Source organism: Lepidochelys kempii, chromosome 20 (assembly GCF_965140265.1).
Source record: "Lepidochelys kempii isolate rLepKem1 chromosome 20, rLepKem1.hap2, whole genome shotgun sequence".
NCBI lineage: Eukaryota > Metazoa > Chordata > Testudines > Cheloniidae > Lepidochelys > Lepidochelys kempii.
In genome coordinates, this window is record NC_133275.1 from 8,036,241 (window position 1) to 8,062,473 (window position 26,233).

At 59.2% G+C, this 26,233-nt stretch overlaps 1 protein-coding gene across 1 annotated transcript in view; it reads left to right on the forward strand.

Annotated features, from left to right (window-relative positions):
- Window positions 1-219: 219 nt before the first annotated feature.
- Window positions 220-26,233, forward strand: part of RASAL3 (RAS protein activator like 3) — a 51,277-nt gene continuing 25,263 nt past the window's right edge. The window contains exons 1-11 of the mRNA XM_073318741.1: window positions 220-652; window positions 12,365-12,483; window positions 13,593-13,677; window positions 18,165-18,262; window positions 18,705-18,793; window positions 19,312-19,444; window positions 20,548-20,646; window positions 21,069-21,614; window positions 22,214-22,358; window positions 23,740-23,884; window positions 25,869-26,105. Of these exons, the coding sequence (XP_073174842.1) occupies window positions 220-652; window positions 12,365-12,483; window positions 13,593-13,677; window positions 18,165-18,262; window positions 18,705-18,793; window positions 19,312-19,444; window positions 20,548-20,646; window positions 21,069-21,614; window positions 22,214-22,358; window positions 23,740-23,884; window positions 25,869-26,105 (2,129 nt within the window). The remainder of the gene's footprint in view (window positions 653-12,364; window positions 12,484-13,592; window positions 13,678-18,164; window positions 18,263-18,704; window positions 18,794-19,311; window positions 19,445-20,547; window positions 20,647-21,068; window positions 21,615-22,213; window positions 22,359-23,739; window positions 23,885-25,868; window positions 26,106-26,233) is intronic.

Genomic DNA, 26,233 nt, shown 5'->3' on the forward strand with positions numbered 1-26,233 from the left:
CATCCCATCCCCTCTGCCTCCATCTCACCCCCTCTCTGCTGCCCCATCCCATCCCCAATGCCCTCTCCCACCCACTCTCTGCTGCCCACTCTCATCCCCATCCCCTGCCGCCTCCATTCCCATGGGAAGTTGTGGCTCCAGAGCCAAGGTCCCATTTCCAGCCCAGACCATGCGTCACTGTCACGGCACAGTCCCATGCACCTCACTCTTGCTCTGCAGATGGAGGAGACGACACCACCACCTGCACCTGAGGCACCGTCTCCGCTGACGTCCTACAAATGGCGGACAGGCCCCCAGGGCGGGGAGAGGGAGCCGGAGCCTGAGCGGCGCCCCATGCCCCCTGCCAGCAGCCGCTGGGCCAAACTGCATAACTGGAAGCGCGCTCATAGCCAGCCTGAGACTGACACCCCTGAGGTGCGCATGGCCAAGAGCAGCCCAGGCACCGAGCCCCCAGAGCCTGTGGAGAGCAAAGCGGCCGCTCGGAGGTCTGTGTTCCAGAGAGCGTTCTCTGCCCCGACCAAGGTGCCCAAGGAGCCCAAGGGCCAAGAGGGCATTAAGCTGAACCTGCGAAAATACCTGCGTTCCAAGTCCCACCGCAGGAGCCAGGAGAGTGGGCCCAAGGCAGAGCAGACACCTCAGGAGGCAGCCAAAGGTAAGAAGGGTCCAGCATGGGGCTTAACGCTCTGGCACTGGGCTGTGTCCAGCGAGGGAATGGGCATCCAGGGCAGTGGGGCAATTGGAACTAGACTGGCCAAAGCTGGGCCATGCGAGGTATGGGTGGGTCAGGGAATCCCAGCCGTGGCACATCTGGGCTGTGTGAGGTCTGTGTGGGTCAGGGATCCCAGTTGTGGCAGAGCTGGGCCATGTGAGGTGCATGTGGGCTGGGGAGCCCAGCTGTAGTGCAGCTGGGCCATGTGTGCTGTGTGTGGGTCAAGGATCCCAGTCATGGAACAGCTGGCCTGTGTGTGGGGATCGGGGATCCCAGACATGGCACAGCTGGGCCGTGTGAGGTGTGTATGGGTTGGGGATCCCAGCCATGGCATAGCTGGGCTGAGTGTGGTGCGTGTGGGTTGGGGATCCCAGTTGTGGCACACCTGGGCCGTGTGAGGTGCGTGTGTGTCAGGAATCCCAGCCATGGCACAGCTGGGCCGTGTATCATGTCTGTGGGTCGGGGATCCCAGCTGTGGCACAGCTGGGCCGTGTGAGGAACGTGTGGGTCGGGGATCCCACTTGTGGCACCGCTAGGCCATGTGAGGTGTGTCTGGGACAGGGATCCCAGCTGTAACACAGCTGGTCCGTGTGCAGTGTGTGTGGGTCGGGGATCCCAGTTGTGGCACAGTTGGGCCGTATGGCATGTGTCTGGGTCAGGGATCCCAGCCGTGGCACATCTGGGTCATGTGAGGTCTGTGTATGAGTCGGGGATCCCAGACGTGTCACAGCTGGCCAGGTGAGGTATGTGTGGGTCAGCGATCCCATCCGCAGCACGGCTGGGCCATGTGAGGGGCTTGTGGGTTGGGGGTACCAGGCGTGGTACAGCTGGTCCGTGTGCAGTGTGTGTCGGTTGGGGGTCCCAGTTGTGGCACAGGTGTGCCATGTGAAGTGCGTGTGGGTCATGGGTCCCCATGGGCCGTGTGAGGTGTCTGGGAGTTGGGGATCCCAGCCATGGCACAGTTGGGCCATATGGCGTGTGTATGAGTCGGGGATCCCAGATGTGTCACAGCTGGGCCGTATGAGGTATGGGTGGGTCGGGGATCCCAGTCATGGCACAGATGGGCCATGTGTGGTGCGTGTGGGTCAGGGATCGCAGCCGTGACATAGCTGGTCTTATGTGGGGTGCATGTGGGTTGGGAATCCCAGTTGTGGCACAGCTTGGCCATGTGAGGTGTGTCTGGGATGCGGATCCCATCTGTAGCACTGTTGGGCCATGTGAGGCGCTTGTGGATTGGGGGTACATCTGGTCCATGTGCCGTGTGTGTCAGTTGGGGATCCCAGTCATGGCACAGCTGGGCTGTGTGCCGTGTGTGGGGGTCGGAAGTCCCAGTCGTGGCACAGCTGGGCTGTGTGCCGTGTGTGGGGGTCGGAAGTCCCAGTCGTGACAAGCTGGGCTGTGTGCCGTGTGTGGGGGTCGGAAGTCCCAGTCGTGACAAGCTGGGCTGTGTGCCGTGTGTGGGGGTCGGAAGTCCCAGTCGTGGCACAGCTGGGCTGTGTGCCGTGTGTGGGGGTCGGAAGTCCCAGTCGTGACAAGCTGGGCTGTGTGCCGTGTGTGGGGGTCGGAAGTCCCAGTCGTGACAAGCTGGGCTGTGTGCCGTGTGTGGGGGTCAGGGATCCAAGCCATGGTGCAGCTGGACAGTATGCGGTGTGTGTGTGGGTCGGAGATCCCAGTCCTAGCACAGCTGGACTGTGTGAGGTCTATGTGGCTCGGGGATCCCAGTCGTGGCACAGATGGGCTGTGTGTGGTGTGTGGGGGTCGGAGATCCCAGTTGTGGCACAGTTGGGCCATGTGAAGTGTGAAGTTTGGGGATCCCAATCGTAGCACAACTGAACTGTGTACGGTGTCTGTGAATTGGGGATCCCAGCCAAGTCACAGCTGGGCTGTGTGAGGTCTGTGTGTGGGTTGGGGAACCCAGCTGTGGCACAGCTGGGCTGTTTGAGGTTTCTGTGGGTCAGGGATCCCACTTGTGCCACAGCTGGGCCGTGTGAACTGTCTCATTTGGGGATCCTAGAGGTGACACAGCTGGGCCGTGTGCGGTCAGGAATCCCAGCTGTGGCACAGCTGGGCCGTGTGCGGTATGTTTCATTCTGGCATCCCAGTTGAGGGACAACTGGGCTGTGTGAAGTGCGTGTGGGTCATGGGCTGTGTGTGGTGTGTGTCACACGGCTGGGCCGTGTGACACAGCTGGGCCGTGTGTGGTCAGGGATCCCAGTTGTGGCACAGCTCAGCCATGTGCGGTATGTTTCAGTCGGGCATCCCAGATGTGGCACAGCTGGTCTGTGTGTGATGTGTACAATCAGGAATCCCAGTCGTGGTACAGTTGGGCCGTGTGGGGTGTGTGTGGGTCAGCGATCCTAGTTGTGTCGCAGCTGGGCCGTGTGCATTGTGTGCGGGTTGCAGATCGCAGCTGTGACGTAGCTGGGCTGTGTGTGGGTCGGGGATCCCAGTCGTGGCACAGCTGGGCCATGTGCAGTGCATGGGGGGTGGAGATCCCAGTCGTGGCACAGCTGGGACATGCATGATGTCTGTGGGTCGGGGATCCCAGCTGTGGCACACCTTGGCGGTGTGACGAATGTGTGGGTCAGGGATCCCAGTTGTGGCACAGCTGGGCCGTGTGAAATGCGTGTGGGTCAGGGGTCCAAGACTTGGCACAGCTGGTCTGTGTGTGTTGTCGGGGATCCCAGTTGTGACACAGCTTGGCTGAGTATGGTATGGGTGGGTTGGGAATCCCAACTGTGGTACAGTTGGGCCGTGTATGGTGTATGCGGGTCGGGGATCCTAATTGTGGCACAGCTGGGCTGTTTGTGGTGTGTATGGGTCGGGCATCCGATTTGTGGTGCAGCTCGGCTGTGTGCGGTGTGTGTGGGTCAGGAATCCCAGTTGTGGCACAGATGGCCTGGGTGTGGTGTGTGTCAGGGATCCCAACCGTGGTACAGCTGGGCCGTGTTCAGTGTGTGTGGGTCGGGAATCCCAGTCATGGCATATCTGGGCCATATGTGGTGTCTGTGGGTCAGGGATCCCAGTTGTGGCACAGCTGGGCCGTGTACGGTGTGTGTGGTTCAGGGATCCCAGCCGTGGCGCAGCTGGGCCATATGTGGTGTGTGTGGGTCGGGGATCCCAGCAGTCTCACAGTGGGGCCACGTGTGCTCAGTCGACCACTCCCTGGGTTATAGCCCCTTTGCTGTTCCATGCCCCCTCCTGTTTCAGTCATGGCAATTTGCTCCGCAGAGTGACTGGCAGCTCTCTGCACAGAGGACCTTGTTGCGAATGATCAGCCCATTATCACATCACAGGCATTCTGGTTCTGGCTGTGCCGAGGCCTCTTCCCTCTGGTACAAGCAGCTACCTCCCAAGCCCTGATCCCACGAGCTGAGTTCTAATCTTGCAGGCTGCTGAGAGCAGTGGCCCCACCCAGAAGGTCACGGTGGCATCAGGGAGAGACTGGAAATGCCCCTGCTCCAGAGGCTCAGGGCCCTGTGGCTTGAGTAAAGAGGATTCTGTTAGCGACAGCGGGGCTGTGACACACGGTTGAAGTTCTGACTGTTTCCAGCAGAGGGCAGTGGGGCACATAGGCAGCCTCCGGGGGTCAATTACGTGCCTTGCAATCTACTTACAGCTATGGAGCTGGAGTGTGCATTGGAGCTGGATACAAATCCCAGGGAAGGTAGCCCCAGGATGGATTTGGGGCTAGGCCAGGCAGTGGGCTGTGGTGGGATGGGGCTCAGTTAAACCTTTATGAGCCCCTCTTGCTGGCAGGCTCAGCAGAGAAGCCAGAGACTGAAGAGGTATCAGGGTCTGAACGCCCAGCGAACTCCGCAGAGCTGTCTGGTGGGGCCAGCTCTGTGCAGGCAGGACCCCATCTCCAGGGCTGGGTTAGGCCAGCGCCCGTCACCATGTTAAGCTCACCATGACAGAACAAAGCAAAGGCTCCTGCTCGAGCAGGGACTCTGCACTCACGATGTTCTCTCAGGTTTGCAGGGGGGAGATGCTACCATTGCTACCCTGACGTGGGCTGCCTGTGTTTTGAGCCGCGTTTCAACTGTGGCCCCTGGGCGCTGTTCTGAGCACTGGCCAGTGGCCAAGACAGGATCAAGCTTTCAGCCACACAGCTCAAGGGTTGGTCTCTGCTGGGAGATGGGAGCTCAGGCCTATTCTCGTTTGCTCTGCTCCAGCTCAGGGGTAGCGAGACTCGATGAGCAGAAACCATTGTGTTAAACCAGAAAGGCAGTTAGGCCCAGTCCCTGTGGAGTCCATACAGGCATGCTGGCCCAGTCCCTATAGAATCCATACAGGCAGACAGGCCCAGTCCCGGTCCCTGTGTAGTCCATACAGGGGGATGAGCAGGCCCCAGCCCAGTCCCTGTGGAGTCTATATGGGCAGGGGGGCCCATTCCCGGTTCCCTTGGAGTCCATAAGGGTGGGTGAATGGGCTCCATCCCATCCCAGTGGAGTCATACGGGCGAGCAGTTCTGGTACCTATGGAGTCCATACAGGCAGCTGGGCCCAGTCCTGGTCCCTGTGGAGTCTATATCGGCAGGCAGTCCCGGACCCTGTGGAGTCAAAATGGGCAGGTGGGCCCGGTCCTGGTCCCTGTGGAGTCCATACAGGGGGATGAGTGGGCCCCAGCCCAGACCCTGTGGAGTCCATATGGGTAGGCGGACCCATTCCCAGTCCCTCTGGAGTCCACATGGGTGGGCAAGTGGGTCCCGGCCCAGTCCCAGTGGAGTCCATGTGGGTGGGCAGGCCTGGTCCCTATGGAGTCCATACAGGCAGGTGGTCCCAGTTCTGGTCCCTGTGGAGTCCATATCAGCATACAGTCCTGGTCCCTGTGGAGTCTATACGGGCAGGCAGGCCCTGTGCCTGTGGATAGACTTCCAAAGTAAGATAGCTATGAGATCAGCACAGCCACCCCCCCACCCCGCAACAGTGTCTCACAAAGTACAGCCTGATGGCACAGCAGCCCCCCTACCCGCCGGGCATAGCAGTGTCACAGCAGCCCCCCTCCCACTCCCTGCCACATGTCACAGTCACCGCCTGGCGGCAGTTCCCCCTCACGTCCCCCCAGCACTCCTGGGAGCTCTTGCCCTTCCTCCCAGCCCCCCCACTGCCTGCCCAGCCCCCTCTCCTCCAGCGAATCTCCCCTCCCACCCCTGCATCAGTGACATTGAACTGTTCTTCCTATGGAACAAGGGTTCTGTGGAAGAGGGGCCCCTTCATGTGTCGCTTGTGGCCTGCCCCTGCCCCCAATGAGTGAGAGCCCTTTAGGGCTGCTCCCACCTGCCCTGCTGACATCTCTTCAGGCATCCCCAGCCCCGACTCAGCCCATGAACCCGCATTCCCTGGGATCAGCCTGTGGTGTGCAGGACGTCTCGCTGCACAGCCCTTGAGGGAGGGGTGGGTCAGGTGGGCAGCATGGACTTGCAGAAAAGAGAGGATGCTGAATACTATGGGGGCTGCAGCCCCTAGAGTTGCTTTCCTGGGGCCCCTGCACAGCTCAGACAGGACTGGGGATCCACTGTCCTGGTGCCCAGTGAGGCTCAGACAGGGCTGGGGCTTTGCTCTCCTGGGGCCCGGCAAGGCTCAGACAGGGCTGTGACCTATTTGCACAGCACTTCAGGACTCTGCTGGTGCTCCAGCAAGGGCTGATCTGAAGGTTGGTGCCATGAGGAGCCATCTGTGTCTTGTGTGAGTCATCTCACAACCGAGAGGCAGCGGGGACTGACTAATCCTGAGACCTGGGCAGCTAAAAATGGCAGACACACAATTCCTTTTAGTCAGAAGCTAGATGCTGGAGGGCCTCAAAGTGCCAGACACCTCCATCCTCCGGATACACCCAGCAAGTGTTTCTAGAACACCATCCGCCAGCGCACGTCCCCAAGTGCTAAACACACCAAGAAACCTCGCTGCCCCCACCACTGAAATGCAGCCATCTCAGGGCTGGGATGCAGCAGCTGTTTAACACCACACAGACACACTGCACAAAATCTTCGGATGGGACATGGAGACGAGTCCTGGTTTTGGAACCCTGGGGCAATTGAAGAGGAGACTTGGCCAGGACACCATAGCTAGGCCCCTGGGGTTGGGGGAATGGGTGGCGGGGTCTTTGGAGAGAACTGTAGCTCTGGGGCTGGACACTCAGTATGTCCTGGTCACAGAAAGGCCAAGGCTGACTCTCCAGGGCTGCACGTGCACAGAGAGGGGGATGGGATGATTTAGCTGGGGTTGGTCCTGCTTTGAGCAGGGGGTGGGACTAGATACCTCCTGAGGCCCTTCCAACCCTGATAGTCTATGATTCTCTGGGAGTCCTGCCAGCTCAGCCAGCTGTACCGATGTCAGGATTCCCGGACTGGCTGGGCTGAGCTCAGGGTCTGTAGCACAAGATGGCAGGTTCCATATTGTGTTGGGGACGTTCTGCCTCGCTCCGTTGCGTCCCCTCGTATGGATGATAGTGATGGGCGTGGGCCCATGCTGTTCCCCTTTGGCCTGAGCTTCCGTTAGGGGGAGCAGTCATTGCTCCTAGTCAGTGTATTCCCAAGAAGTTCTGTCCCTGCTTCCTCTCAGAATCCTGCTCTCTCTGCCTCCCACATCCACAGGAGGGGGAGGCCGGCCAGGAGCTCACAGGGAGCATGGCCTTGGTGGCTGCCCTTGGATGGGGGGGTCCTGGGGCCAGCGCTCAGTCTTGAAAATTGTGAGACTCCTTCTGCCTGAGGTCTAAGCCAGAGGCGCAGAAAGGGGCCCGGCCTGGCCAGGGCGGTGGGGAAGGGCATCTCCGCTGTGCATTGCGCTGCGATTTCTCAAGCCTGGTTCCTCTTTGTGGCCAGGCCAGGACTGAGGCGGGGGTGAAGCCTGCTCCGGCCAGTCACATGCCTCCTCGTCGGTGTGGGGAGAGGGGATTGCCTTATCAGAGGGCCTGGAAGCTGCTGGGGGCGGAGCTGGTTGGAAGTTCCGCCCCTTGCTGGGTGCCCTGCACCTTGTGGTGCTGCTGATGTGCAGGAAGGCACGCAACACGTTTGGCTCCCGTCCTGTGTGTCTTTGTTGGTGAGGCCATCTCGCTATGCACTGGGGCTCCAGGCTGGCTCTCATGTGCAGAGAGCTGCCCCCGCACGGGAGGCATAGCACCCCCAGCTCAAAGGAAACCTTCCCTAGGACGGGATCAGGAGAGGCCCAGGTCCCAGCAAGGAGGTCCCGAGCTCTCCCCTGCCACAGGGTTCTGCGACTAAGGGCAGGCACATTGCACCTGCACTGAAGATGGACCTCACTGCTCCCTGCTGTTGTGGCAAAGCCACCATGTGCCCCACCGTACATTGGCTTGGTTGGCTATCCCCTCCCAGGCAACGGGGATAGGAATACTAATAGCTGAGATCTACAGATGAAACGCACTAGATAAGAGCTAGGTTATAGTTATTATTATTTATTCCCACCAGACAGAAATGTAGAGTTTTGTTTTTCTGTCTAACTCCTGCCCTCCCCCCACAAAAAAACCCAAAAAACTTTGGCAGGAGCCTCAGGAGGGGAAATCAGGCCTGCTCAAGTCTCAGTGAGGGCAGATCTTGCCTGGGACTGTGCTCTTTGGACCACTGCTTGCCTGTGAGAAAGTGGGAATTGTAATATTTTTTATGACGCCTGTGTGTGCCTCAGTTTCCCCTATATGTTACATGGCTACCCAGAGGCGGAAAAAGGACTTGTTTACATTAAACAGTTTTGTCAGCAAAAGGCAGCTTTTGCTGACAAAGCAGGGGAGGTGTATGAACTAGAAAGCTACTTTTGGCGGCAAAACTCTGCTGTTTTGCTGACAAAATAAAACGACCTTCACGAGAGGCACAGAGCTTATTGATGAAAAAGTGTCAGTGTAGACCAGTGGTCTCCCACCTTTTTACGCAAAAGATCACTTTTTGAATTTAAGTGCAACCCAGAATCTACCACACCCCTTCCCCTAGGCGCTGCCCCGCTCCCTCCATCCCCCGTCCCTCGGTGGCTTGCTGTTCCCCACCCTCACTCACTTTCACTGGGCTGGGGCAGGGGGTTGGGGTGTGGGAGGGGGTGTGGGCTCTGGGCTAAGGCTGAGGGGTTTGGAGTGTGGGAGGGGCTCCGGGCTGAGACTGGGGCAGGGGGTTGGGGTGCAGGAGGGGGCTCCAGGCTGGGGCAGAGTGTTGGGGTGTAGGAGGGAGTACTGGGTGCTGGCTCTGGGAAGGGGCTTGGGGTGCTGGAGGGGTTGTGGAGTGCTGGCTCTGGGAGGGGGCTCAGGGCTGGGGCAGGGGATTTGGGGTGCAGGAAGGGGTACAGGTTGCTGGCTCTGGCAGGGGGCTCAGAGCTGGGGGTTGAGGTGCAGGAGGGGTGAGGGCTCCCGCTGGGTGGCACTTACCTTGGGAAGCTCCCGGGCTGTGGCGCAGCAGAGCTAAAGCAGGCTCCCTGCCTGTCCTGGAAGCAGCCAGCATGCCCCTGCGGCCCCTGGGGGGTCACATGGCTCTGCGCACTGCCCCTCCCTGCAGGCACAGCCCCTACAGCTCCCATTGGCTGCAGTTCCCCATTCCCGGCCAATGGGAGCTACGGGGGCGCTGCTTGCAGGCAGGAGCAGCGCGCAGAGACCCCCTACCCCTGCCCCTCCCCCCCGGGGCCGCAGGGGTGTGCTGGACGCTTCTGGGAGCAGCGTGGGGACAGGGCAGGCAGGGAGCCTGACTTAGCCCCTCTGTGCTGCCAGAGTTTTAGCGGCCAGAGATCGCGATCAACTGTCAGAGGCTCCAATCGACCAGTTGATCGTGATCTACAGGTTGGTAACCACTGGTGTAGATGCTGCCATTCGTTAAGTTGCTATAACTGGCCTCCCCCAGTATCCCACAATGCCTATCATGACCGCTTTGCTCACTGTTTTGATCTCGGCCACTGGGCAGGCATGCGCCCCTCCAGTTTCAAAGCTCCCAGAAGCTTTGACATTCCTCAGCCTGGAGAGCTCACAGAGCTTCTGAGGAGGCTGTGGGAAAACTCAGAGGGAATTTCAGAACCATTAATGTGGAATCAGCAGGCAGGCAGAGCTGGCCGCTGCTGCTGCTCGGAGGGAGAGAGACCTGTGCTGTACAGAGCCAGGGGTTCATAGAATCATAGAATATCAGGGTTGGAAGGGACCTCAGGAGCTCAAAGCAGGGCCAATCCCCAATTTTTGCCCCAGATCCCTAAATGGCCCCCTCAAGGATTGAACTCACAACCTTGGGTTTAGCAGGCCAATGCTCAAACTACTGAGCTATCCCTTCCCCCATTGATGTGGGAGGGTATCCCCCTCCACCAGGGTTGGTTGCTCAGGCTGCTGTCTGAACTTAAAGAAACAGCACGCCGACACACTCTTCCCCCAATACACACACACACTCCCTATAACACATTCTCCCCTCCTCCCCCACACATACACTTCAGTTGAAAAGCGCTGGCAATCCAGTAGGAGGCCTATGGAATGATGGGATTGAGAAACCTGCATAATGTGACACTGCACCTGCCCCATGAGGCATTGCAAACCCTTCCCAAAGCACCTTGCGGCCAGTTGGACAGTGGGATAGCTACCCACAGTGCACTGCTCTCTGTGTCAATGCAAGAGCTGCTAATGTGGATGCGCTCTGCAGGCACAAGGAGCTAGTGTGGACATGCAACAGCAGTTTAATTAAAGTGGTATAACTTTTGTCAACAAAACTTTGTAGTGTAGACATGTAGTTTGCTGTCAGGGAAGGCTAAGAGGCATAGGTGTGTGTATGTTACCTCCCTGTCTGGGTGGAATGAATAGTGTCATTAAGGAACCAGTTGAATCTGACCCAGATCAGGATGGTGTCCAGAGAGACAATGCCAGCTCCAATAACTCCTGGATCCACTCTCTCAGCAGAGAAGGTGAGCACGGACCAGACTGCCCGCCCTCCCGCCCCTGAGAACAAAGGACTGGGATGGTCTGAAGTAGGGGATAAATGTTGGCTTCTGGTAGAAGCTGGACTCTCACCTGGGAACTGACCAAGGAGGTCAGACTAAGGTTATGTCTACACTGCATACCTTACAGCGGCACAAAGGTCTCCTGTGTAGCTGCTCTTTGCTGGCAGGCAAGAGCTCTCCTGCCGGCATAATAAAACCACCCCCAACAAGCAGCAGTAGCTTTGTTGGCGGGAGATACTGGTGCTTTTCGTCGATAAAACTTTTGTTAGTTGGGGGAATGTTTTTTCACATCCCTTAGCGATAAAAGTTTTACTGACAAAAGTGCAGTGTAGACAGCCTGAGAGACAAACAGAGGCTGAACATGAGGTTCACTTCAGCTTGGCTGGGATCTGGGCTAACCAGAATGGTCTATGCTTTAACCGTCATTTCTCTGTGCTGACCTAAGGACTTCCCGTGCTGAGTTCCAGGTGACTAATAAACCTGACTCTTTTGACAGCGCTGTGTGTCACTGTAACTATGGGGTGAGGGGCATTAATCCCTGAAGCATGTACAAATCTCTATCAGAGTCTCTCTCAGCTGGACTCGCTGAGCAGAGTTCCTGGGGTGAAGAAGGAGGGCTGAAGCCCAGCGGTTCAGTCTCAGGAGTAGATGAGGCTGCGTGGCCTGCCCTCGAGGAAGAGTGAGACCCCTTGGGGTCTGGCACATGGATGGAGTTCCTCTAAGAGACTGGCTCACAGCTGGGGGCCTAGCACCGACCCTGTGGATCCAGACACTGCTCTAGGCTCCACACTCAGCATTAGGGATCCCCTTAGAGCAGGGTGCAGTGGTATTTTAAATGTGCGCCGTGGCTGGTTCTGCCAGGCACCACCCCGTGTGTGTAGAAACTAGAGTGGGTGTGTTCCAGGCACTGAATTCCTGGGCACGGCAGGTGCCCAACAACCTGCAGCCGCCCGCCCCCATCCCCTGCCACCGATTCCAGTGTAACCGGCTCCATGCCCTGGCAGTCCACGCCTGAAATGCACAAGTGCAGGCAGGAACCCCGCCCCGGGGGGACAGGAGGGGCGCGGTCCCCACCCCCTCTATTCCAGCCCAGCCCAGACATGGGCTGCTTGCTCCTGACGCTGCTGCTGGGAGCAAGGGCAACCCTGCCGGCTGGGAGCATGAATTCAGGGGGAGGTGCCCAGGAAAGCTCTGACTCCCAGGCCCTGGGCAGCACCTGCCCCAGTGCCTTCCAAAGGCCCTAACTGCTGGTGAACACTGGGCCTGCCTTACCCGCCAACAACCTGGCTTGCCAATTGCCACAAGTCCCCCAGGTCCCCTGGCGCTGATCTGCGAGGCCGATCTATAGAGAGAGGGCCACTGCCAGAGCCTGCGTGCAGCCCAAAGGGGATGGCCACAGACACACAACTCACCAGGGCAGACCCAGAGTGGGGCTTGGTGTGGTGGGGTCTGTGGGCCTCTTACATCAGGGGCAGCCACCCACACATAGTGCAGCACAGTGGGGATCTGGGCCCAGAGTCTGACTGCAGCACTGATCCCACAGTGATGGGCATGGTAAAAAAAAACCTGAACAGGAGAAGGGAGGTGGAAGAGTGGGGCAGGGGAAGAGTATACAGAGAGGGGAGGGAAAGGATGGAAAGGACGGGGGAGAGGTGGACTGAGGCGGGTGTGGAAAAGGAGTCGGGAGATGTTGGGGGATCTGATCCCTGAGGCCACGTGTCACCCTCCTGACGAGCTGCCTCTCTCCCCCCAGATGGTGTGCGCCCCGTGCAGCGGATTCCACTGGCCCCATCCCCTGAGGTCCCTGTCTGGGATGTCTCGAACTTCTCCCTGGTGGATGGACAGCTGGTGCTGATGGCCAGGGATGAGGAGGTGAGCGGCCTGTGGGGAGTAGAGTGGGGGATGGGGAAAGGAGGTGTGGGGCTTGAGGGGTGGGATGAGAGGATGGGGATGAGGAGATGAAGGCCCTGGGGGTTGGGAGGAGGGGACGAGGAGGTGAGGGGCCTCGGAAGTGGGGTGGAGGGGGGAAGAGGATGAGGAGCTGAGGGGCCTGTGGTAGGGGCAGGGACATTGCTCCCAGCATTGTGCCCCATTGATCACTGTGCTCCCAACTGGACTCTGGATCTGTGGAGGGCTCCTCACACCCCTGCTTCAGCCCCAGGATTCCCTACCCGGCAGCTTTAGAGTCTGCCAAGGGCTCCCTTGGGGGCTGAACCTGCTGCCCTGGGGCTGAACCGGTTCCTGCACCCCCTGCCGGAGGCTGGGGTAGCTTCTTGGGCCTGTGTGTTGTTGGGGTGGAAAGGGCACCAGGGGTCAGGGATGGGGGAGGACCCAATACCAGAAGCTACCCCACAGCAGCCACTGCCCAGGAGGGCTGGTGGGGGGAGACTCTGCCCTGGGGAATGGAGGGGTGAGCAATGGAGGGGTGAGCAGGGCATGGGGAATAGAGAGACTGGGCAGGTGGCAGGGAGGGAGGCCGGGTGGAGGGCATGGAGGTGGCAGGGAGCGGGGGAGGCTGGGCAGAGGGGATGGAGGCGGCAGGGAGGGAGGGAGTCTGGGTGGAGGGGATGGGAGCGGTAGGGAGTGAGGCCCAGCAGAGGGGATGCATGCTGTGGGGAGGGAGGGAGGTCCAGTGGGGGGATGGAGGCCATGGGGAGGGAGGGAGGCTGGCTGGGCAGAGGGGATGGAGGCGGCAGGGAGGGAAGGAGGCTGGGTGGAGGGGATGGGGGCCATGCGGAGGAAGGCCAGGTGCAGGGGATGGGAGCGGTAGGGAGTGAGGCCCAGCAGAGGGGATGCGGGCTGTGGTGAGGGAGGGAGGCCCAGTGGGGGGATGGAGGCCATGGGGTTGGCAGAGAAGGAGACCTGCCAGCAGAGGGATGGGGATGACAGGGAGGGAGAGAGGGAGGGAGGCCCAGTGGGGGGATGGAGGACAGCGGGGTCAGTCAGTTGCTGATGCTCCAGTCTCTGTTCCTTACTCCCAGGTTTTGTACAAGAGCCGGAACAGAACTGGCAGCTCCATTTCGGAGACCAACGCTCAGCTGTCCCTGGGCAGCCGGAGGGACACCGGTGAGTGAGCCCTGACACAGTGCTATACACACTGACACACATGTACACACACACACGTGTATGCGTGCATTCATACACACACATGCACACTCCCACATGCACACTCCGACTCACACATGGGTACAATCACATACTCACACATGTACGCTTACACGTGCACTCTCACATACATGCACGCCCACATGCCACCTGTAGCCCCCTGCCCAGTGCTGTGTGTGAGCCATGCTGCTGTGGGCTGCGCAGATGCAGCTCTGGGGAGGAAGCGCTCTGAGCAGAGATGTCTTGGGTGTACCATGGCTTCCTCTGTGCTGCGTGTGCTGATCCTGAGAGATAGGGCCAGGCTGCTTCCTTCCCCCTCCCCACCCCCCCGGGGCTCCCAGCTGCCTCGGCACTGATGGGGGAGACGCCCCAGTCCAGGGATCAGCTGGAGCGATGGGGTCGTGGTGCTGGCTGTTCTGTGCCACACGGAGAGGTGAGTCAGGGCAGCCCCACCCAGCTTGCCCTCCATGGGCACCCCAGCCACTCCCACCCCCAGGCACCTGCCCCCTTGGTGCTGGGAGCAGGGGCATTAGGAGCCATCCCCTGCCAGCCGCAGCTGCTCCTGCTGGGGCTGAGTTTGGCCTGAAGGGGAGCACGCCAGCTGGGCGGGGGGTGCAGGGGCAGGGAGGGGGTCTGCTCTAGCAGTTCCATTTGGGAATTGGTCCTTTGTCCCTCCCCTGAGCTCAGAGCAGACTGTTGGAGAGACGTTATGGGGGCAAAAGACGCTATTTGGCAGCTGCTGGGCTCCACCCCAATGGTGGCTGCATTACAGGGGCAGGGATAGCTCCACTGTATCCACAGGCAGGATGCAGTGCCAGGACACTTGGCAGGTGGGGAACTGGGGGCATGTGGAGGTTTTTATATTACTAATGGGAGCAGAGACTGGTTTTATTGATTTTGCAGCTGTGTTGATTGCACTGTGACCAGAAGGCAACATGGTCTAGGAGTCAGGGCGTGAAAGTGGGAGCAGGACTCCTGAATTTTATCCCTGGCTTGGCCAGGCTTTCTGGGGGACCCTTGGAAAGTCACTTGACCCTCCCTGTTTCCCTGTCTGTGATGGCACCGAGCTTTGTGCACCTGCCAGATGTGGCTTGGTCTCATCTCACCCCTACTATGCTCTGGGTATGAACCCCAAATCCAGCAGTTAGTGCCTGCGTGAACCCCCTTCCCTGGAGCACATGCAACCCAAATCTTGCAGCACAGGGCTAGTACCTGAGAGCTGGGCAGTGACACCACCCACCAGTGGATGGCACTGCTGTCCAAAGGGGCCGTGTGACAAAGTGGGACCCATGGTTGTCCCCAGGGTCCTACCAAGTGCTGGGAACTCAGATGACTTTTAAATTTGGTGCTGACCCTTTAAAAAACCCCACCCCCTTGCTCTGAGAAGGGGCTGGGTACCATCTGCTCCCCCCACTGTCCTGTCTTGCCTATTGGATGCCAGCTCCCCCATCCCCTGTCCTGCCCACCCCTGGGGGTCAGCTCCCCTACTCCCTGCCCTGCTCTGCCCCGCCCCGCCCTGCCCCAGGGGTTAGAATCATAGAATCATAGAATCATAGAATATCAGGGTTGGAAGGGACCCCAGAAGGACATCTAGTCCAACCCCCTGCTTGAAGCAGGACCAATTCCCAGTTAAATCATCCCAGCCAGGGCTTTGTCAAGCCTGACCTTAAAAACCTCTAAGGAAGGAGATTCTACCACCTCCCTAGGTAACGCATTCCAGTGTTTCACCACCCTCTTAGTGAAAAAGTTTTTCCTAATATCCAATCTAAACCTCTCCCACTGCAACTTGAGACCATTACTCCTCGTTCTGTCATCTGCTACCATTGAGAACAGTCTAGAGTCATCCTCTTTGGAACCCCCTTTCAGGTAGTTGAAAGCAGCTATCAAATCCCCTCTCATTCTTCTCTTCTGCAGGCTAAACAATCCCAGCTCCCTCAGCCTCTCCTCATAAGTTATGTGTTCCAGACCCCTAATCATTTTTGTTGCCCTTCGCTGGACTCTCTCCAATTTATCCACATCCTTCTTGTAGTGTGGGGCCCAAAACTGGACACAGTACTCCAGATGAGGCCTCACCAATGTCGAATAGAGGGGAACGATCACATCCCTCGATCTGCTCGCTATGCCCCTACTTATACATCCCAAAATGCCATTGGCCTTCTTGGCAACAAGGGCACACTGCTGACTCATATCCAGCTTCTCGTCCACTGTCACCCCAGGTCCTTTTCCGCAGAACTGCTGCCTAGCCATTCGGTCCCTAGTCTGTAGCTGTGCATTGGGTTCTTCCGTCCTAAGTGCAGGACCCTGCACTTATCCTTATTGAACCTCATCAGATTTCTTTTGGCCCAATCCTCCAATTTGTCTAGGTCCTTCTGTATCCTATCCCTGCCCTCCAGCGTATCTACCACTCCTCCCAGTTTAGTATCATCCGCAAACTTGCTGAGAGTGCAATCCACACCATCCTCCAGATCATTTATGAAGATATTGAACAAAACCGGCCCCAGGACCAACCCCTGGGGCACTCCACTTGATACCGGGTTCAGCTCCCCCACACCCTGCCCTGCCTAATACCCCTACCCCCTGCCCTGTCCAGCCCCCAGTGGGGTCATCTCCCCCACACCCTCCCCTGCCTAACACCCCCCACCCTGCCCTGTCCTCCCCTCCCAGGGGGCCAGCTCTCCCACAACTGGCCCTGCCCAGCCCACAGTGGGGTCAGCTCCCCCACCCCTTGTGCTGCCCACCCCCCACCCCGGGGGTCAGCTCTCCCACTCCTTGCCCTGCCCAGCTCCCCCCCCACCCAGTGATTAACTTCCCCACACCCTTCCTTCCCCCCCTCCCCAGGCTCCTGTTCTCCCATCACACCCTCCCCATTCCAGGTGTCCGATCCCCTCCTCAGCCCTGCCCCCAGTGCCTGCTCTCCCTCTGCTCCCGTCAAGGGCATCCAGATCTGGGATGGGGCCATTTGCAGAGGGTGGCTGAGCCCCAGGTGACGCTTTCTGAGCACTCAGGCGCTGGTGCTCTGTGCTGAGCCTCTTCCTGTCGGTGCGGCTGGCTCTGCACCCCCCACTTCCTCCCAGAGCAGCTCGACTGATGCGGGGAGCGGGGCAGGAACTGGGACTGGGGGGGCTTGATCCCCTCCAGGGGCAGCGGTAACCCCATTCCTGCCCCCCACCCTGGGAGGCTCCGGCCCTGGGTCAGACATGCCTAAATGGCAGCCCCACAATCTGCCCCCCAGGATCCTCCAGACCCCCTCGCCTGGGAGACTCCCCCAGGCAAACAAACAAGCAAGGAATCCCCTGCTCTCCCCTGCATAGCAAGGGCCTCACCATGTCCCCAAGGCAGGACCTGCACGGCCCCTAGTGGGATACAGGTCCCATTGCTGGGCTGCAGTGGGCTGCATCTTGGAAAGCAGTGACTGGAAGGGACTTCGGGGGTCATGAGTGCCCAGGAGCTGCCCGTGCGATGCTGGGGCTGGGAGGGCTAATGCCAGTGTATAGACAGAGCTATCGAGGAGCAGTAGGGAGGAGTCTTACTGCTGGATCCGGCACTGGGGAGCCCATCACTGGGCACTGGGGCCGGTTCCTGGCCTGCTGCTCCTCAACTCCTCTGTCTACACACCGGCATCAGCCTTCTCAGCCCCAGCATCGCACGGGCAGCTCCAGGGATCCTGGGAATCAATTCTGCATGAGAGGGGAGCTGTGCACGCCAGGGGTGATGGATGTGGAGGCTGCGGGGGAGGGGGGGATGCCACACAGAGCAGGGGCCAGGGGAAGCTCAGAGCCAGAACAGTCACCGAGAAAGGCAGAAGGGACCAAACCTTCCTGCTTTGGTCCCTGAGCTGCCCCCTAAGGGCCGGGGTTGGGGTAAACGGCCCTTGTAGGCCAGTTATTCCAGAGGTGGCCATGAAGGGGAGCTCTGTATCTTTCTTGGGAACATCTGGTGCTGGCCAGAGTCAGTGGTGGGAGACTTCTATCCGCTCTGATTCAGCATGGCAATTGAGAGCTCAGGATTGAGGGGCACGAGAAGATCTAGGTGGGGGACGGGACGGACAGGACTGGGATAGCAGGGGGCTATGGGTTGGGACCAAGGGGCATTAACAGAGCTGCAGGGGAAGCCCTGATCTGGGTTAGCAGGGGGCTGCAGATCAGGATTGAGGGGCACCGGCTGAGCTGTGGGGAGAGCCCACAGCTGGGATACCAGGGGGCTGCAGACCAGGACAGAGGGGCACCGGAAGAGCTGGGTGGAGTCCTGTGTGCAGTGACATCCCCAAGTCCAGTGGCCATTCAGGCTCCAGGGCCCCTCTCCCAGGTACCCAGCTGGTTTGGTTGACTCCCTCCTGCCCCTCTGACCCCCCAGCACTGTCCTGGGCTCACAGCCCTTCTCCAGTCCCCTCCCTGAGCTGACCCCCCAGGGGGCTGGGATCTCTTGCTGAGTCTGGCTGATCCTTGTAGATCTCTCCTCCGAGGGGAAGAGCTCACCCAGCCCCCGGGCCCCAGGGAGAGGCACCGAGAGCGACATGTCAACCGGCTCCCAGTTCAGTAACGTGAAGGTAAGAAAATCCCAGGTGCTGAGGTAGGACTAGAATCTTGCCCCCACCCGGGGAGCTGGGAATGGGAGAGGAGACAGGCCCCAGGTGTCACACCCCATGGACATAACTCCGGAGAGGGACACAGATCCCAGAGACGCTCACACACCTCCCTGGGGACACCCAAGGACGCTCACACACGCCCATATGGCTATGTAGGCGCACACAGAGACCTGGACCTTGAGCCCAGCGGCCATGCAGGCTCCCAGGTGCCCAGCTGGCCTGGTTGACTCCCTCCTGCCTCTCTGGCCCTCCAGCACTGTCCTGGGCTCACAGCCCTTGTCCGGTCCCCTCCTTTAGCTGTCAGGGTAGCTCTGCTCTCTGCCCCCACCCCGCAGGTGGCTATGTTTCAGCACTGGCTGAGTGGCATGAGAGCCTTGTTACTGTTGGTTATTCCTCATCCTAGGGGCTGCTATGGAAGAGGCTAAGAGAACGGAAGGGCCGGACTGCATCCAAGCCCGACTCCCCAACAGCACCCCCTATGGACGGTGACAGGTACACCACTGCTGCCCCTGGCATGAGAGCAAGATGCCTCAGCTCCCCTGTATAGGGTATAGAATAGAATAGCAGCCCCTGGTGAGCAGGGTGCTGGGGGTTCCCCCCCAGACAGGACTGAAAGTGTGGATGCCCCTGGGAGCTGCCACCACCCTGCAGCCTCCTCCCTTCCCAGGCCTAGGGCAGGTCATCCCCATGTCCACCAGGGGCCCTGCTGCGAGTGTGTGCCCCCCCCCCGAGGCCGGGGCCTGGGCAGATGGGTGGAATCACTCTGCACAGTGAGGAACTGGGTACAGCACTGCCAAAGGATCCTGTGCACATTTATCCACGGCAGCAGAACCCCCCTGCCCCTAGGCCACCCCAGTGCTCTGGGCACCAGGGGAGGGGGCGGGCATGGGCAAGTGCTGATCACTGCTCCAGGAGAGGCTCTGGACTAGGCCCCCTTGCTGTGAGCAGAGATTGGGTAGGGACCGGCAGGAGGGCTGGGTGGGACGTGACCGGCTCCTTCTCCTCCCCAGGCTGCCGAGCCGGCATGGCTCCCGTGAGTCCCTGCTGCCTGCACCAAGTGCAGCTGAGCTGGATCTGAGTGGGGAGGACGTAGTGATCCGCCCGCTGCACAGCAGCATCCTGGGCGAGAAGTTCTGCTTCCAGGTAATGCTGCTGCTGGGCCAGGGACTCGGGGTGGGTCTCCCTGCCTCCCCCATGCTCCCAGGGCACCTCCCAGTGCACAGCACCCTAGGGACCAGACCCTCCAGGGCCAAAGAGCATTGTTGCCCTGGGGCACCAAGGGCAAGGACTGAATACAGGTCACCTATGGAGCAGCACAGGCCCTAGCTCCGAGGCACCGGCCCCAACCCATGAGCACCAGCCCTGTCCTTGGAGCGCAGGACAAGCCTGAGCAGATTCCCCCTCTTCCCCCATGGCAATGCTGGCCACTGACCCAGCATGTCCCAGCACCAGGTCCCCGCGCTTTACAGCAGCTGTGCTCCCCTGTCACGGAGTCCCCAGGCGATGCTTTGGAACTGCTCCCTACAAAGCCAGGCAGGACTCTGGGGAAGTCTCCTTTCTGTGAGCAGCCTGTCTTCAGGACACACAGCTCACACGGCTTCCACCTTCCTGGGTCTGACCTCGGAGCATTCCGCATCCTCTGCCCCTCCATGCGCTTCCCACAGCGAGTCCGCCCAGGCAGGCTCCTGGGGAAGCCAGAGGGTCCTGCCCCCCAACTTCGCAGTCAGATGTGACTCTCAGCCAGCCAGTAAAACAGAGGTTTATTAGACGACAGGAACATGGTCTAAAACAGAGCTTGTAGGTGTAGAGAACAGGACCCCTCAGCTGGGTCCATTTTGGGGGGCAGTGAGCCAGACAACCCTGTCTGCGCTTCACTCCATGTCCCCAGCCAGCCCCAAACTGAAACTCTCTCCAGCCCCTCCTCCTCTGGGCTTTGTCCCTTTCCCGGGCCAGGAGGTCACCGGATTCCTTTGTTCTCCAATCCTTTAGCTCTCACCTTGCAGGGGGGAAGGGCCAGGCCATCAGTTTCCAGGAAACAGGGTCTTGGCCATTCTTTGTGTCCAGACCCCTGCACACACCTGCCCTGTAGGGCGCTGCAATGATCATACACCTTTATCCCACCACCTAGACACTTAAGAACTGCATAGGGGAAACTGAGGCACCCCACACTCTTCAGAGGAAACATTAAGAACAGTCCCGCTTCCTTACATCCCCCCACTGACAACCTCCCCATCCCCATCCCGCAGATAATCAACGCTGAGGGGAGCCGCTGTTTCGGCTGCACGTCGGTGGCTGAGCGGGACCGGTGGATTGAGAACTTACGCAGAACTGTGCAGCCCAACAAGGTGAGATGGCATCAAAATGCCAGCTGTGGACCGACTACATCCCCCGAAAACACCAGCTGGGGAGTGGCTGCGTCCCCCCTGAAACACCAGCTGGGAAATGGCTATGTCCCCCCAAAATGCCAGCTGGGAAATGGCTTCCCCCCTCACATCAGCTGGGGAGCGGCTGTGTCCCTCCCACACGTCAGCTGGGGATGGGGAGTGCAGCCACTCCCATCTGCACCGGGCACAAGGAATTCACGCTCTGCCAGTTGCCCTTCACATCACCTGGTCCCTCAGCGCCCCCCTACCATTGCCCTGCCCCACAGCACCCCAGCTTTCTCCCTCCCCGCGAGCTGCTCCCCCTCCATATGAGCAGGGAAGCTCTCCCTTTGCCTGCATTGCCGAAGCATGTCTGCACCCCTCACACTGTGCCGTTTCCCCAGGACAACTGTGAGCGTGTGGAGAACACCCTGAGTCTCTGGGTGTATGAGGCCCGAGACCTGCCCCCCAAGAGGCGCTACTTCTGCCAGCTGCACCTGGATGGCGCCCTGTACGCCCGCACTACAGCCAAGCCAGCGGGTGCGGGCGGGGCCCTCTTCTGGGGCGAGCTCTTCGAGCTGGCCACGCTGCCCGCGGTGCGGGAGCTGCGCATCAGTGTGCTGCGGGAGGAGGAGGGGCGGCGGCGGGAGACCAGCCCCCTGGGCACCGTGACCATCCCACTGGGGGAGCTGGCTGCCTCACGCCAGCCCTTGGAGAAATGGTACCTGCTGTGTGGAGCTGCCCCCAGCCGGGCACCTTCTCTGCGGCTGCGCGGACGCTACCAGGAGATCCAGGTGCTGCCCATCGTGAGCTACAAGGAGTTCGCCGAGTACATCACCTTCCACTACCGAGAGCTGTGCGCCGGGCTGGAGCCTGCCATCGCCGTGCGCCACAAGGAGGAGCTTGCCAGTGCCCTGGTGCATGTGCTGCAGAGCACGGGCAAAGCCAAGGTATGGCCGAGCCACTGGGGGCTCTCTCAGCCCCAGGACATCTGAACTGTACAGGAGAGCCTGAGCCAGAGCCGGCTCAGCAGCCCCCATGTGGGCCAGCGAGCCCTGCTGTGCTCCGAGGGGCAGGAGCCCGGGAACAACCTGCTGCAGGGGGGCAGGGAGCTGTTCTGCAGGGCTCTGGGGGGGAATTCCCCCTGCTGCCCCAGGATGTGGGTGGTGGGCTGCCCAGCATCACCTCCAGGGGTATAACTGGGGGGCTCAGCCCAGAGAGGAAGGGCTCTCCTGCCTGGGGGGGAGGACTGGGGGTGGCACTGTGATGGGGCATGTGCTGGGCAGTGAGTCACTCACAGGCCCCTGGGGGAGGGGAGCTAGGGTCCTTCCCCAGCTGCACAGCGGGTGGCTGCTGCCCTTTGTGCCTGGAGAGGCAAATGGCCATTAGCAGCACCCCCTCCCTCACCCCACAGCCAAACACAACCCGGCGATGCTGCAGCACTCCAGGCTGAGTGTGTGCTGCAGGGATGGGGCATGGTTGAGCCCAGGGCTGGGGTCAGGGGTGGAAAGTCTGGATCCCAATGACTCCAGCCCCTCTGGCCCCACAGGCATTTCTCATCGACCTGGGGGTGGCAGAGCTGAACCGCTTCGACGACAGAGAGGCACTGATCTTCCGTGAGAACACGCTGGCGACCAAGGCCATCGACGAGTACATGAAGCTGGTTGGGGGGCAGTACCTGCTGGACATGCTGGGTACGGGCCAGCCAGCAAACACACTGCGGGGGATGGTAACGGTTGGCTAATGCGCTTGGTAGTGCGGGACCTACGGGCTGATGGGCTAACGTGTGTGTGTCTGTGTGTGTGAGAGAGAGAGAGAGATGGGTCAGCTGGCTAACGGGCTGGGGGGGAAATGGGTTGGCGGCTAGCCCACGGGGTGTGTGTGTGTAATGGGCCAGTTGGCTAACACATGGGGAGGGGGGGTAATGGGCCAGCTAATGCACTGGTGAGTTTGTAGTGGCAGGCTAATGCCCCAGGAGGCAATACGCATTGCAGGGGGGCGTGCAGAGAGAGGATGCTGGCTTTGGAGCGAGATGGGCCTCCAGGCCCTGTTCCTTGCAGCACGTAGCTTTCTCCCTTCTGCCATTGACGTCCCCCTCCTGATCCCTCAGCCCCCATGGCCAAGTGCGTTTGCATCAGGCTGAGCTTTGGCCCTTCAGCTCTGATCAGAGAGTCCCGGCTCTGGCCACGCATGGGGCAGGGGCAGCCAATGTCATTCTTAGCCAGGCTCAGACCTCACCCAGCAGAAGGCAGCAATAGAGTGCAGCTGTTAACACACGTACACACCCGTGCACGCACACCTTTGTACACATCCACACTTGTACACGTGTGCATACACACATGCTTACACACGTGTGCACTCTTGCATGTGCACATAGAATCATAGAATCTCAGGGTTGGAAGGGACCCCTGAAGGTCATCTAGTCCAACCCCCTGCTCGAAGCAGGACCAATTCCCAGTTAAATCATCCCAGCCAGGGCTTTGTCAAGCCTGACCTTAAAAACCTCTAAGGAAGGAGATTCTACCACCTCCCTAGGCAACGCATTCCAGTGTTTCACCACCCTCTTGGTGAAAAAGTTTTTCCTAATATCCAACCTAAACCTCCCCCACTGCAACTTGAGACCACTACTCCTCGTTCTGTCATCTGCTACCATTGAGAACAGTCTAGAGCTATCCTCTTTGGAACCCCCTTTCAGGTAGTTGAAAGCAGCTATCAAATCCCCCCTCATTCTTCTCTTCTGCAGGCTAAACAATCCCACTCATGCACACACAGACACTTGTACAAACACACACACACGGACTTGTGCACACACATACTTGTAGATGTACAAACGCACACACTTGTACACATGCACACACATGAGCCCACTTGTACATGTATGTGCATACACGTGCATGCGGACTCTCATATATTCACACACAAGGGGGCACATTCTTTGGGGGTCTCCAAATGGCCAGCTGGATAGTACTATGCCCGTTGTATCCTGCCCGGCCGCAGTCCTGGCACTGCATCTCTGGACCTCCCCCGCACCCTCCAGGCTCCATGTCATTCTGGGCTCTTCCATGTGTGTTGCAGGGGAGGCTATTGCCCAGTTCTACGAGTCGGAGGACAGCTGTGAGGTTGACCCCAGCAAGTGTGCAGCCAATGATCTGTCTGACAACCAGAACAACCTGCGGCAGGCATGCGAGGAGGTCTTCCAGAGAATCACCAACTCCTGCGAGTGAGGGAGAGCCCTCGGGGGACGTGGGGCTGGGCTTGCTCGAGGGAGAAGGGATGGGACTTGGCTTGCAGAGAGGGAGGGGCAAAAGCAGGGCCAGTCTTGCCTGGGGGGCAACGCAGGGCTGGGCTTGCCTGGCTGGGGGAAAGGAAAGGGGTAAGCAGAGGCTCAGTGTCCTCCCACATGGACAAGTCCCAGCAGCCCTGTGATGCTTTCTTGCCACCCTGTTGCCTCCAGTGTAAAGGAGTCTTTCTTATGGTAGCTGGGAGTCAGCTCCCTGGCACCACCAGCCTTCCAGCCACTCGCACCGTATCCTCAGGACTTTGCCAGTACTATTGTGCTTGTAGGTTAACAGTCAGGGCCCCCCATCCCTGAGCTCCCTTTGAAGAGCGTAGTCCTGTAATATCCAGCCCCTGTCACTGGGCACTCGCCAGCATTACTAGGCTCGCTGTCCCTCAAAGGGAACAGTGCACACACCAGCTGGTTTGGTTCAGCTGAGGATTCACACTGCCTAATACCACAGCACTGAGGTACGTTTATGATAAAACAAAAATATGTTTATTTCCAAAGATTCAAAGACTCGGATGAGTCGTGAGAATATTGGAGGCAGAACTGGGTACACAGATAAAACAAAACATGAACTGCAATCCCAGGCCCACACTCACGCATGGTGGCCTTTCTTGTTTAATAAAGTAGATTCTCTCCCACGGATACAGTCTTTGACAGAGCTGCTAGTTTTCAGTCACAACCAGGATCCAGGGTTTCATGACTCCCCACCCCCTTCAAGGGGTTTCCTCAGCAAATGAGTACTCAGATGTCCTTTTGCTTCTCTTTAGCTTTCCCCAAACTCACTGTTTTGTCCCCCGAATCCAGGCTGACCCATGTGGTTCCCTTCCTGGGGTTCTGGTCCCAGGGAATGTTCCCACACTCCTGTTTGTTGCATAGCCCCCTGTCAACCTGTTTTTCGTGTTGACTTTCACACTTAAATGGGGTCCCCATTGTGTTGGCTTTACAATGCATCATCTACATCAGAGGTAGGAGAAGAAACATACTGTGTCTGGCAGAAAACCTGTGCGTCAGCTCTGCCTGGTTCCATAGTTTAGAATGTACTGTAGTAGATACACATAATTTCTTACGCACTGACTGTACGTACATCTCCCAGTGCTTAAAATGACCAATGTGCTATAAGCTTTCATTTGACATCCCACATGACACTCTCTGCCGATAAATACTATGACAACAATGTATTAGGTGCAGTGAGTTTGTCAGGCCTGGTAGGCGTTTCTGTTACAGACCAGGGAACCCTTTGCCAGTTGACACTGAGGTGTAGTTAGGGTCCCAAGCCCGCACTGTGGGTTCCCCAAAACTCCCGCTGACCTAATGTCTCTCCTTTCCTGACCCCAGTAGCTGGGCTGGGCCACAGAAAGGATTTCCCCCGCCTCAGCTCCTGTGGGCTCTGTGGGGTGTCCTGGTGGGTGGCCATGGGGCCTGTTTCTCCCCAGCTAAGGCCACTGCAGGGGCAGCAGAACCCCAAACAGCCTCCCTCAGGGCTGCCCGTTCACAGGGAGCCTGTGTTCCGTGGGGCAGCCCCAAGGGGAGGGAGCCACTATTGGACAGGTTTTGCCAAGAGCCACGGCCCTAGAGTTGGAGGTGGGGGGTCTGGAGGATTGCCCACTAAGCTCCCATCACCCTGAATCTGGGTGGGAGCTGGGCCAACACAGTAATGGGCAGCCATGCCTGACCTCAGGGGGAACAAGGGACATGGGAGCATGAGCAGAACATTGGGGTGAGGTCCGGCTCTGAGACCCCAGGGGCAGCACTGGCCCCTGTGGACATGGGGAGGTTAACCCCTTCTTCCCCAGGCTGTTTCTCAGGGAGGCACCGCGAGGACCTCTGGTCCTATTGGCTGCCAGGGATTGTCTGAGAGATGCTGGTGTTTAGCTGGCACTGTCCCCCTCCCCCTCACCGTCTGTGCCTTTCTCCTCAGTGCCTTCCCAGCTGAGCTCAGCGAGATCTTTGCAGCATGGCAGGGGGAGTGCCTGGAGCGGGACAAGGAGGACATTGGGCAGCGGCTCATCTCGGCCTCACTCTTCCTGCGCTTCCTGTGCCCGGCCATCATGTCCCCCAGCCTGTTTGGCCTCACCCAGGAGTACCCAGATGATGCCACCTCCCGCACCCTCACCCTGGTGGCAAAAGTCATCCAGAACCTGGCCAATTTTGCTGCGTACGTATCATGGCTTGGCTCTGCCCAGGGCCCTGCCCCTCTGCAGGGTGATCCTGTCTGTATCACAACTCAGCTCTGCCCATAGCCCTGCCCCTCTGTGGGATGATCCCATCTATATCACAGCTTGG